At 37.3% G+C, this 14263-nt stretch overlaps 1 protein-coding gene across 1 annotated transcript in view; it reads right to left on the bottom strand.

Annotated features, from left to right (window-relative positions):
- Positions 1-2156: 2156 nt before the first annotated feature.
- The window catches only part of LOC121853708 (kelch domain-containing protein 2-like), a 31182-nt gene continuing 19075 nt past the window's right edge, over positions 2157-14263 (bottom strand). The window contains exons 10-11 of the mRNA XM_042348045.1: positions 4883-4935; positions 2157-4205 (exon numbers count right to left, since the gene is read on the bottom strand). Of these exons, the coding sequence (XP_042203979.1) occupies positions 4088-4205; positions 4883-4935 (171 nt within the window). The 3' untranslated portion in view covers positions 2157-4087. The remainder of the gene's footprint in view (positions 4206-4882; positions 4936-14263) is intronic.

The raw sequence follows: 14263 nt of genomic DNA, 5'->3' as shown, positions 1-14263 counted from the left end.
ACCGAGTTGGGTTGCTGTAAGCACTATCAACACACGGTTGTTGTTAGTGGAACATTCTGTTATGTCTGTCAACACATACATATGTTCTACCAGAACGTCTTCAGGACGATCTTAATACTGCACTACAAGATAGTATGTCAGATCTACAGAACTCTACTACTCATAACAGTTACGTCCACACACCCAACGATGGTGAGCAGCAGTGGTGCTTCCCTCATCTCCAGTAAAATCCCAAATGAAGTGGACCAAGTGGACATGCATTCCAACACATTGGCACTTTCAGCTTGCTCTGGTCCACCTCTACGTCATGACTTTTCAACAGCATTCCCTGGTAAATGAGGTGCTTCATCAGAAAAAATATGTTATCCATGTTATGCCACTCTAAGTGAATGGTTTAGTTGTAGCACAAAAAAAAAAAGATATCAATCAGAAATCTTGAAGACAATACTACATGTACTTGTTTACAATTGAACAAGAGGCTTCTTCAACAATCCCAGTTTGGTATTCATTCATGTTGAGGATACAACATACTGCACATATATCTTGAGGGAAATACGAACTATTACCATTATAAAATTGACCAACAATAAAAGGACTTTTTGTTTGAACATTTTAGTAGCATTCATTCACATAACAAAGTGAATAGTCAGAACTAGATACAGTGTACTAAACAATCACATTTAATAAAATCAACAGGAAGTGCAATATTTAGTCATTTTTGCAAGAAAAAAATACTTTATTATCATTGTCCGATGTAGCGATAAAATATTAGCTCGAGCCATAATTAACTGCATGGATATGCAATCAACTTTGTGCATTGCTGTCAGCCCTACAAGTATCAAATAAACCAATCTATATTGTGCAACATTAGTTGTACCACTATCACCATCCACCTCCAGTCAGCTTCCTTACAATTATACAAAACCCATTTAATAGGCCTAAATAAATCTATATTCTCTAACCCATTCAGTGGTAAGTCCTTCATGTTTTAGCATTTTTATCAAATGGAGAGCTCGTACTGTATACACAAAAAATATATTTCCAGCCCTCCCCTATCTTGCCACAGGTTACAACAGTGATGGGCAACCTAGGCCAGTGAGGTAGCCACATGAGTGGCCGGCCCTCCATCATCTCGTTAGGTTGCATAAGTAGCCCTATTTCATCTCAGTGGGCCACATGAGTGGCCCTCCATCATCTCAGTAGGTTGCACAAGTAGCCCCATTTCATCTTAGTGGGCCACATGAATGGTCCTACTTCATCTCAGTGGGACACAAGATTGAAATTTGGCATGTGCACTAAGTATAACCCTGAGAATAGCCATAAATACATTTAACACAGGCCGAATGGTTTATAATGAGTTATAGAAAATGTTTATCTATCAATAAAGTGCCATCATAAATCAAATTAATAAAAGCAAAAGAAACAAGTACAGTAATGGTACAGGTACAGTCTCGTTCAAGATTCTTCGAACACTGCTGGAGACAGCTAGCAACTCAAGGCCATTTGTTTACTATAATATGTAATAAAAATTATGAATACAGTACAGTACATGTAAAAGTGATCGGTGATTGGTTACTTAGTTCCCCGTTGCTTAATTTAATGGTTGGGCTTTGTTGCTTCGTATATTATATTATATTACATACTATAGTAAACAAATGGCCTTGAGTTGCCAGCTGTCTCCAGCAGTGTTCGAAGAATCTTGAACGAGACTGTACATTCAATACTCCATATTATGCGATACCTGAAAACAAAATTGGGGAGGTGAGGACAATGCACAATTTATATTTACGATTACCTTACAATAATGTACAAAATACTCCTACAACCACTGGCAGTAGAACACTGAATTCATTATGAAGTGCTGTCATATAAAAAAATAAATATGCTTACTTTATGATCAAATCAGCACCGCTTCTTGTACGATTCTTCATATGTGTGGATGATGGTCAAACAATATGTCTTGTGAGCCACACTCAGAAGCCTGACAGGCCACAAGTTGCTCACCATTAGTTTACAAACTTTGCTATGATGTCAGATAGCCTGTGGTCATGGTGAGTACGTACAGTTATCCCTCGTTTAACGATGGGGTTGCGTTCCTGCCAAACCTAACTTAAAGTGAAATTATCGCTAAATGAAGGATAACAGAAAGGCACGGAGGGCAAACAACAGGTTTAAATGGCAGGGCAGTAAATGAGTTTTATGAATGGTTAGTAATTAACAACAAACTTCTATATAAATAATGTGGTTCAGAGTTGAAAAATTTAGTGAGCAAAAGATGAGTCTTATTAAAAAAAAAATCCAATTGAATTCATCAAAAATTAACAAATATTACTATGACAAATAATAAAATTCATACACAACTTATCATATCATAAAATACAATAGCACATATTTTAATAAAAAAAAATTCCTTCCACACTCAAACTTTCCTCTGGGCGATGCAACACTATTCAACCCATGATGTCACATTGAAGGCAGGAGTCAGAGAGCATGGCTGGGCTCCCGACACAGTTACAGTTTTCTTATTTCAAAGTTTTATATTATATTTTTGTTATTGCAAAGCCAGTTTAGAGTACTGTAATGATTTTTCCACAACTTTTATAGTTTCCTTACATGTAACAATGGCAACATGCCATCTCGCAGGCCATCTCATCCTTAGTTTTTTCCCTTTCCAGTGAGTCAAGTTATCGCTAAACCAAATTCTGACCTAACGTTAAATGAGAAAGGGTGTCAAAAGTTTTTTAGTGTTAAACCGAATTCATGTTAAGTGAAAGAATGCTCGACCAGGGATACCCGTAGCTACTCTGTTTACACTTTTTTGTGGATTCTTTACCTGTAAATATCTAAGCTTACCAAACAGAACCCCCCCCCCCCCTTCCCTTCAAAAAAGTTTGGGCAGTAGAGGCTTGATCAGCTGCCAGGGTCAGACAGAAATCCTTGTTACCGGTGAATGGGTTAAAACTTGAGCAAAGTTTAATATCAAAATTGTAAATAATTTTTGTGATATGAGCAGTAACAGAAAACTGAGGAGACAAACAAATAGAAATCTTATGGTCTCCCTCTGGTTTTTTAATGAAAAGGGACTAATAATAGACTGACTGACTGAATCTTGCTGAAGGGGTAATAATGTAATGAAATGCCTCTAAAATGAAGAAAATAAATAAATCACCATATCCTACTAAAACCTTATCTACCTTGCATGTGACCATACTGCAGTAACATACAGTACTACAATACAATGTTTGTGATGCCTTGATGATGTACTAGGAGGGGGGATTTGAAGTATGTAGAAGAGATTTTCTATAATACGAGCAAATATTGACAATAATCACAAGAATTTTGTTAATATGAAGAGTGAGGTGATGGTATATCTACTTATGTTCCAAGTGTTCATGATTATTAAATTGCAATTATGCACAATCCTAAATACTGTATTGCTTTAAAGAAATAATTATGTTAGTCTATTTACAGAGGATTTCTAACAGCTGATGAGTCCAAAATCCATCATAATATTAACAAATCAAAAGCAAATTGGTTTTACATCATATGTAGAGGTCAAAACACCAAACAATGATTATTAAGATGGGCTGCAATAATTAAAAAACAGATATAAAGCATCAAACTCAGTAGAATTCAACATTAGGGTGACAGTCATGGTTAGTTAATACTGTACTGGGTAATAAATTATTAACAAAATATTAAATCTAGCACATAAATTTGTCTAAAGTGCAAATTGTGTCTTTCTAAAAATATCTTAACCCCTTCACTAAAGGACCCCACTTTCAATATTTTATTTGGCTTATGCCAGACAAGTTTATTCGGCATGGAGAGATGCCTCATACTCAAGGGGTTGAGAGTGTCCTTGTCAAAGAATCTCTTAATCTCCTAATCTTGATACAATGATCATCACAATATTAAGCGTGATTATAATTACAATAAGGAAAGGAATTAAATAATAAATATCTGGAAAATGAGGCACTGAAAAACTGAATGTGTAAGCTGAAAATGTGTTGAGAAGCAAGGGCTTTTGGGTGATGTGTAAACTGAGTTGAGTACTGTTGCCTTGAGGTTGTTCTACAGTGAATTGCTAACTTATGCTCTCCAGAGAAGTGCGAACTTCAAGAATATGCTGAAGAGTATGAGGCAAGAGACCCCACTGTTCACGGAGATTCGCTTCATGCTTACACACAGCCTCTATGGCCAATCTGAAACAATATGGGACTTTCATCAGTCTATTTCTCTCTTTACTACATCTTTCTCATCTTAAAAGTATGCAAACTTGTACTACCTATGTTTTGTATGACTACTCACAGTATTTTTTGAAAACTCAACATCTCAATATTTAAAGAATCCTAACTGTAACTTAAGCTACCAAGATAAAAAAGGGTAGATGCCTCCTGTCGGCTCTATACAAAATACAGTCCAGCAAGTGGTACAAAATATGTGGAATTGATTTCACTTGTCTGAAAATTGGGCTTATTAAGTAAAGCAAAAATTAATGCAGAAATTAGGCAAGTTCCAAACTGCCAACCTGAGTTTCCAATGTTTACTCTTGATGGGTAAATGTGAAATGCCTGCCCTAAAGTAAAAGAAGAAGAATGAGCTTGGAAAGAATGGTCATTTGCAATAAAACACTCCAGATGAAACCAAATCTTTCAGTGTTTACATGTACCTTTCTGTTTTCTGACCCTTCAAGCTTTCTTTCTTCTATTGAGTCGCATATATTTGCTTGTTAAAGCAGTCTTCATTCTTTTGATAATTCAGGAGGCAGGACTGTTTCAGCATATGAAGCAGTAAATGTGTGTGAGGAAAGTTGTGCATATGGCCACCCCACCCCCATTAGATGGAAGAGGGTGTCAGAAATATAAGGAGGTAAACTCACCGTTGTAAGGAAGGTGGACTGAATCTCAGCACTAATAATCCCTCAGCATGATCCTGAAAAAGTTAATAAACTTGAATTCTATGAGTATTTTCTGTGTCACATATGACTACAAAGCAAAAGCATTAGCATAGTTCCTTCTACTAACCCTGACTGGATTTTGAAACTTTACGACAAACACTTACACACACACACGACCGAATATGCACAGTTATTTCTTAGTAACATTTCCTTCACCTACATCTGTACAGTATATCACACTTCCCTTCTGTACTTCTATAATACGGATTATGATCACCACCAAGCTCTTCTGACAAGAGCCTATGTACAGTACATGCATAATGTTTTGCTACAAGCTAAGGATTTAGCAACCTTCTCACCAATTCAAATTTGCTTTGACATGAATTTGGTAATTGTCTTAAAGGTCAGTAGTCTTTGACTACCGAGTTTCACTTTTTCAACACCCAACTTAACCAACCATCATGCCTAACACTCAGTTTCTGCTGCAAGCAGACTGAGAAGTGGATTATGTTGTGTCACTATTACAGTTCAGCCAATCTTTATATGTACAATATTCACTGTAAACCACAGCTTGTTTATGTCACCAGTTTTAGTTATACTTGATGTACATATAAACACAAATTTAAATTTGGCTGTTAGTTGACATGGTTTATACTGTTACCAACCACAGTTGAAATTTCAAATTCCATATAATTCTAGTGTCACTGTTGACAGCAAAGGTAACTGGGAGTTTGCTTATATGTATTTCCTAGTGGTCATGTCTCCTCTAACATTGCAATAATGTGGAAACTAGGACAGAACATAGACTCTGCCTGACGGAAGCACAGTTGTAATGATCTGATAAATTGTTGAGTGTGCATAACTTTAGTTTGCAAGGGATCACTTTCCTATTTCTCATGTACCCGGTAGTTCTTTCATTATAAAGTAGCCAGCTATTAAATTAGTTCCCTATAAATGAGCTTTAAACAGACCTCTTTGGGAAGCCTTCAAGATATTTTTGGGGGCATATGTTTCAAGGATCTTTTGAGATCCTTCTTTCTTTGAAGACATTTGAAATGCTTTTATCCATCCAAGTGATTAAGAACTGTTCTCTCCTTTGCACATTTCTCTGTTTCACTGTCTGCTATGCACAGTAGTGCATTATACAGGGGTCCCCAGGTTACGAACGGGGTCCGTTCCTGAGGAAGTTCGTAAGTCGGATTTGTACATAGAACACATGCTATGTGCATACCGTACATACAAAACATTGTTTAAAATCCCACTATATCACAGCCTAAGTCCTTATATACATCTAAAATCACTTAATTTTAGACAAAAGAAAAAGAATGACAAAATACAGAAAATGAAAGTAAAAAAATAAGTCATCAGGTAAATAAAATACAGTAAATTGCAAGTTTAACTGTATTCGTATTGGTGGGTGTTCGTAAGTTGGGACCTCCTGTATACTTTGCTCAAGTCTAAGTCTAATAAAAGTTAGTGCATGCATAAAACAAACACAGGCTTCTCAACTCCCCAATATTCAGATAAAGAAAATTAAGGTCAGAGGAAGAGGAAATGAAATTTGGGCAAGTTACAGTTGAGTGATATCAGGTCAGAGTAGTTAGTGCAATGCGGCATCTGTAGTGATATTAACTCAGATATTTCAAAATATACTAAACATGCTTAACCCTTAGGCCCCGGGTGACGTTCCAGAACGTCTGACTAGCGCGCCCCAGGAGACGTTCCAAAACGTCCGACTAGCGCACCCCGGGTGACGTTCCAGAACGTCCGCCTAGCGCGCCCTGGGTGATGTTCCAAAATGTCCGACTAGCGCACCCCGGGTGACGTTCCAGAACGTCCGCCTAGCACGCCCTGGGTGACGTTCCAGAACGTCCGCCTATTTTCCCGCCATTTTTTTCATTTAAATTTTTTTTTAATTATTTTTGGAAAATTTGATTTTTTTTCACAATTTAACCCTGCAGGGGGGGTACTGCCAGCAGCACTCTAACCCGGGGCTTAAGGGTTAACTTGAATCTACTCATAGGTCACGCTGTTAGGGCACACTATCATCTGTTTCCTACTGTCCTTCATTATACTAAAAAAATCTTCTAGTCTCTAAAGCTACAAGGCTGTAAGATATATGAAGTCAAAATCTATGAAGTTGACAGAACTCAACAGCAAAGCCTTTGTCAAGTCTATATCGGGCCAATGTCCATAACCCCCAACTAGCCGTTTTATCAAGCCTGTGTAATTAATATAAACATATAAAGTTAATTTATACACCATCTCCTGCTGAGGTGGTGTGCTGTCAAGTTTGAGGGCAATTGGGGCATTTGCTGCCACGTGACCTTCTTTTCCTTTGTAATGGTAACTGTAAGTCCTCATAGAGAACCTCTTCTCTAAAACAGTCTTAAATCAACATGGAACCGAATGTTAGGACAGAATGTTCCAGCTAATCGAGCTGGGTTTTGAAATGTCCTCAAGAATCATAAATGTAAAAATTCTGCAAATTTGATTAACAAAAAATCAACACCAAACTAACTTCTTCCTCTCTCTTTCTCTCTAGGTAAAATCTGAAAAAAAAATAATTGCTGTACAGTATTTGGATCCAGGAGGGGGAGGAAAAATACTCTGTCTACCCGATCCATACAAATTTCACTCCTAAACTTAGCTGTATCTATAGGTCCTTCCACACATACAGTGTGAGGAGGGTGGAGGGCTGGAGAGCTGTCTCAAAATGCTACCTCCAAGAGCACTTGGCTGCATACTGAATGTTTCTGCAGCAACCCAATACATGAATAATAACAGAGAGAGATGATTATACGACTAAATAACAGGAAGTTTTTTTTTGCAGAGTATACATAATGAACACAACATCTGTTCAGGATGAAGGGTAGCCATGAATGAACAGGATGTTTCTGTGATATCACGTACTCTCTCAACATTCCTCTCTATTGTCCATGAGAAATAGTGTTTTCTTCCAAATATCCTTTTTTTAGTACTATAGCTGCAATGGGGGAGCTTTACTAATCATTTAGATTAGTCCAAGCCAAAAAAGGTATATGTCTCCTGGGTCCTTTGTCAAATTGCTTCTTAAACTAATATTAATGCCATTCACCCTTTGGTCAGTATAACAAAATTTCATTCACCCCTGACTTAGCTTCCTTATAATTTAGAAATTTCCTATTTTCCTTTTCTTGTACATACTGTGCAGAATTCAAGCTTTGCTTTATCCAGTAATCTAAGGCTGACCATATAAGCATTGCATCCTTAGAATAGATAGATATATTGGCTATTATATGGAAAAGCTGGGATGGGATGGGATGGGATGGGATGGGTTGGGCTGGTTTGGTTTGGGTTGGTTTGGTTTGGGTTGAGTTGGGCTAGGTTGAGTTGGGTTTGGTTGAGTTAGGTCTTAACCCCACATTTTCCCTCTGCATCGAAGCCCTGCCCACCTTCAGGAGGGAATAAAAATTGTTGGGGGTAGGAAGGGTCAATTTGGATAAAACTCAAAAACTGTACATTTCCCCAAATTTTAACTATTACCACTGTGGTTTTTCTCCATAATTACTGATATATTTACCAACAAAGTGCAAATTTTCACAGAAATTTCACTGTAACATTGCAGAACCCCATGAACATTCTATGGCCTTCCTGTCAAAGTGCATTATTCTCTACAACTATTAACCTCACTGAGATATTATCCTTCCTAGTTATTAAACCTTAGGATGAAGAACTACTGTATGCATCATTTATGCCATATCTTCAAAGTTTAAAAGCAGAATGCAAGCACTTACCAACAGGAGGCAATTGGCAAGTTGGAACATCTGATCAATTGTGTAAACAAATCAATTTTCTCTTACAGTATAAAGCAAGCCCATTTTCTGTCATATTATAAGCATAAACTTTCTTGTTTATAATTTTGTGACCCCTCTAGTTTTATTCACCCTAGTGCAGGGCAGTTTCCACAGACGAGATCAGATATTCTTTTTAGTCGCTTGATGATAAGACATGTTTACCATACAACACTATATGGATGGAGGTAAAATATCAACTCTTCATACCTCTCAGGTGGCAGCTTTCTTCCCTAAATTAAATAAGCTTGAGTTGTAGTCCATACTGACAATAAATATTTAGTACAGTGTACTATAGCATTTTAAAGGGTTAGAGAAGCAAGTTGGTGACACACACACACATACAAATGATCTTTGGCTTATATCAAGAGTGAGAATATTTACAATTAGCATCACCATAGTGATGAAGTATGGCTGAGTGAGTCCAGAAAGAATGTAGAGTTCCCCAAGAGGTATAACTGCTGCAGCATGCCAGCATCTGGGTTCACCATGGTCATAAGCTAGGGGTACCTCTTGCCAATCTACACTATTAAGTGCTTCAAGAGGTCCATCAACATCTACCTCCAGCAACCAGCAATCATCTGTGTAGCCATAGGTAATGCCTAATGTTAAACCGAGTTGTAAAAAGTATCGGACTTTGCTACAAGTAAAAGTATCCAAAATTCAATGTACTCAAGTAGAAGTAAAAAAGTATCTTATTCATAAAGTACTCAAGTACTGAAAGTAAAAAGTAACAATAAAAATGTTAATTGTGCCAATCCACAGTAAATAATAAAAAACTAGTTAAATAAAGATAAAAATTTAAGAAACATAACATTACATATGTTTGTTTGCAAATCTTTCTAATGAGATTAATCAATAAATAATTCTCAAAATTTGGCTGCCCAATTCGGATCTTTCAGTCCTAAATATAAGACCAATATGACCTATCCTTCAACACTATTGCCCTGACTGTCCCACTGTCAGGGATCTCCTACCACAGGACAATTCACCTTGGTGTTCTTTTTTTTTTTACGGGATTAGCCCACCTGGACACAGGTTAATGACCCACATCAGGGTCTGAGGGCGAAAATATTATTATTATAATAATAATAATAATAATAATAATAATAATAATAATAATAATAATAATAATAATAATAATAATAATAATAATAATAATAATAATAATAATAATAATAATAATAATAATAATAATACAGTGGTCCCTTGGTTAAAGAGCACAATTCGTTCCAGAAGGTTGCTCGTTAACCAAAAAATTTGTGAACCGAAACCATTGTTTCAATGGGTTTTTGGGCAATTGGTTCCAGCTCACAGAAAATTACATACAAACTAAAAATAAATGCAGTAAAGTACACTTACTTTGAAGTGTGCATGTAGAAGGCTCCTGGTTGATGATGATGGGAATTAGAATGGGGGTGGAGGAGAAAGGAGAAGAGAAGGCAGTGGGGATGGAAGAGAAGTCACCCCATGCTGCCATTTCACCCATAAAATTTTAGTTCACTTGGTGTAATTCAAGATTATTTTCTTTAAATCAACACTGCACTGCGCTTTATATTATCAATATGTAAAATATATTTCAAAATGACCAATAATTTGACTGGAAACAGAAAAAAGCATTTACGTTGAAGTCTCAAACAAGATGTTCCTTCCTCTGAACTGGTAAACAAACTGACGCCAAGCTTGGTGTGTTGAGTGGCTGTTTGGTGCGGAAAAAACTAGTTTCCTGTACTTCAATTATGTCCAATAATTGTTAAAATGACTAAAAAATTTAATATAAAACTTTTAAAATTATTGAATAGTACAACCTTCTTGATATTTATTAAAATGGTAAGGAATTTAAGCCCTAAAACCGATTACTGTATTGGCGGACTAATACTACAGCTGGTGGGCAGCCAAATGCAGGCGAAAACATGTTGGGAAAAATCCGTAAGGAATTCGTGCACCAAGGGTTTGCTCGTTAACCGAAGTGAAGAATCTTATGGAAGGTAATTCGTTAACCGAAATTTCGTAAACCGAGGTGCTCGTTAACCGAGGGATCACTGTAATAATAATAATAATAATAATAATAATAATAATAATAATAATAATAATAATAATAATAATAATAAATAAACACAAAACGAAAAAAAAAGATCAATAGTGAGAAACAATATATGTACCTGTATGTTGTGTTGTCAAAGTAAGAGGTAAAAGAAACAATTGAGACCCTGCAATTGTGTGTAAATGAGGCAGAAAGTCAGATCAGCAACCTGGGATTTGGTCACAATTTTTGTGATGCCATATGGCAGCAGGGTCTACCATTAGACAACACATTATGCTTCCAATATATTCCCAGGCGGTACCTCCCTGTTTGGTAGCTGCCTACTATCATAATAATTTAGATTTAATTTTTCTATGCTACCCACGCTTTGGTGGGTGCTAACTCCCACTGTCCTTAAATCATATCAATATTGTCTCCATATCACAAGTCATAGCGCATCCTGCGAGACACAAGTACCAATGTACAGTAACAGTGTCTGACCGCATGGTCTAGTGACTAGGCTTGTAGCCCCCTGGGGTGCTAATAAATTAATTAAATAATAAATAATAAGCTCAGCATGACTAAACAGATGTTCACAAGGCAGCAGAAGCAGGTAGTGGGGTGTTAAGCTTGAGAGATAAGTCACATAATGTCGAGAAAGACCTCAGTAGCTCCATTCCATCCCATGGGCACGCCAAGTAGCTATCAAGCCCTCTCAGTTAAGGAGTTTCATCCGAATTTATGGATGATTGTTGCCTCCATAGTGACAGAGTCTGACTAAGACTCACCATGAACAATCCTTCTAATTGGACTGTGGCGGCGTCACTTTTCGATTCTAATTGATGAGTGGCTGAATTTGTTGCAACAGGTAACATCTGACGGGTGCTGGGAGAGGGGGGGGGCATTGGTACATAGCTATTTAAGCAGGCTTTATATCAAAGACAGAATTATATAAAGCATTGTAGAATCACAACCTCTTTGAAATTCATTTTAGGTACAGGTACTGTATTTGCAAAGAGCAACTGATGTCTAACAGGAAGACCAACCCCCAGAAGGAAAGGTGGGGGGAAGAGAGGGGATTCGATGGGGGGAGGGGGATAAGAGAGTAGGCTAGGTGAGGTGGGTGGTCAAGGTGCTAATGCACACAAGAAGATCAAAGGAAACGTCCGCTGTCATGGCCACTGCCACCTGACCTGACCTGATGTCACCTCACCTCACGAGACATGTAGGTATGTGACCGCGTGGTGTTACCCACACCCACGGCTCCACCCACACCATACCCTCCCTCCATCCATACCGTACCCACCACCCACAGAGCTCTTTTACTCTGGTTAATAATTAATTAATTCATTAATTAAAAAATACATTATTCGTTTACAGGTAACGAGTAATGATTTTTGTTCTTTCAATTGTATTCAAGTAAAAGTATTAGAAAACCATACTTAAGTAAAAGTACTAAAAATTTGAGTACTTTTTAAAAAGTAAATACCAAAAAATATTACTTGAGCACAGTACTCCAGTAAATTTACTTAGTTACTTTACAACTCTGATGTTAAGGTACAGTATCTTTAAGTCTGAGTTTCTTTAGAAAATTAATTAATTTCAGGGAAAGTCCACTGAACTGTTTCAAGTGAGATAAATATCCTAAAAAAAATGAAGAACCGATTCTGAAATCCCATTTTACGGCCGAGACTGTAACTATACAACTCACATTTTCCCCACTATGTTTAGGTGTTAGAAACTCTAGAGAACCTTTGACATTAGAGGCTGGTACAAATCCATTAATAAGTAATACCTCCTCATTGTGATCATATCTCTTAAAAAGTGGCATGAGAAGCAAACATTACCACTTAATGAATGAAGGAGGCTACACGAGTTTGATATTACACTTGTGTATGTGCACATCATCTACAATACCAGCTGTAGTACCAATTCTGAAATTCAAGGTGTCAATATTTTCAATTAAAGTAAGGAGGAAGAGTACCTAAGTTGCCCGATTCTAATTTCTCCCATCATTTTTCATTTGTTAAAAAAATGCAGCCTAACGTCCTACAGTATATAGGAGATGTAAAGGTACTTAGTCTAAGAGATGTAAACAGAGAAACCAGATATCAGATGAACAACGATGTTATAGAGAAATCAAACTGTGAGAAAGATTTAGGAGTAATGATAAGTAGGAATCTTAAACCAAATCAACAATGTGTATTTGCTCAAAACAAGGCTAACAAAGTACTTGAATTCAAAAAAAGAAGCGTTAGTTACAAGACTAGCGAGGTTATCCTAAAACTATTTCTTGCGCTTGTGAGATTTCACTTGGATTACGCAGTTCAGTTCTGGTCACCATACTACAGAATGGATGTAGAATCCCTTGAAAGAATTCAGAGGAGAATGACAAGACTAATCCCGGGCATTAGGAGCCTTGAGTATAGAGACAGGTTAAAGAATCTTAATTTGCATTCCCTCGAGAGACGTAGAGTGAGGGATGATATGATCAAGATGTATAAATGGAAGTCAGGGCTAAACAAAAGTGATATAACAAAGGTACTCAAACTATCCAACCCGGAGCAAACTCATAGCAATGGTTTTAAATTAGACAAATTTAGATTTAGGTGCGAGATAGGTAAACACTGGTTTGGAAATAAAGTAGTGGATGAGTGGAACAAGTTACCAAACATCATCATTAACTTGAATACGCCGGATAGCTTCAAACATAGGTTGGATGGATATATGAGCAATAGGGGTTGGGTGTAAAAGGGACTGCCCAGTATGGGCCAATAGGCCCGCTGCAGTTTCCTCCATTTTTTTGGTCTATGTTAGCTAGATAAAAAAAGGAAAAAAAAAGGAAAAATGCAAGATTCACTTTGTGTACGGTACCACCTCTGAGCTGAATAAAATCATCTGGTTTAAGCTAAATTAAATACTAAAAGTGGTGTCCCCATAGTGAAGGGGTTAGTGGACATAGTCTACTAACCCCTTGTGTACGGTGTCCTCTCTGAGCTGAATAAAATAATTTGACTTTGGCCAAACAAAATATTAAAAGCGGTGCCTGTAGTGAAGAGGTTAAAGGCGTAGCCCAAAGCTAGGTAGCTCTTGTAATACTAGGTAACCTACTAGGGGTTCTTCAACACATTTCCAACATGAATACAGGCAAACCCCGTTATTCATAGCCTCGGTATTCGTAACCCCGTTTATCCGCAATCAATTAATTGTTACCCATTTCCACTATTTGCAATGGTTGCCCCGTTTATTCACAAATTCTTACGACCAAAAATTTTGAATCGCACGCCTCAACCATAGCGTAGAAGAGCGTGTACGTATTCCTCCTCCATACGTTCCCGCTCGCCTCAGTCTCACACGTGCTGGCTTGTGTTTTGTGTGACCTCGCAATGCCTAAGCGACCAGCTACTAAAACTCCCAGCAATGTCGCTAAGAGATCTGGTGTGGCAGTTACGGTGGACGTGAAATTGGATATCGTAAAAAGACATGAACACGGAGAAGGAACGTCGG

The sequence above is a fragment of the Homarus americanus genome, unplaced genomic scaffold (assembly GCF_018991925.1).
Source record: "Homarus americanus isolate GMGI-L3 unplaced genomic scaffold, GMGI_Hamer_2.0 scaffold13041, whole genome shotgun sequence".
Lineage (NCBI taxonomy): Eukaryota > Metazoa > Arthropoda > Malacostraca > Decapoda > Nephropidae > Homarus > Homarus americanus.
The sequence above is the reverse complement of the archived record's forward strand: the minus strand, read 5'-3'. Positions and strand labels throughout refer to the sequence as shown.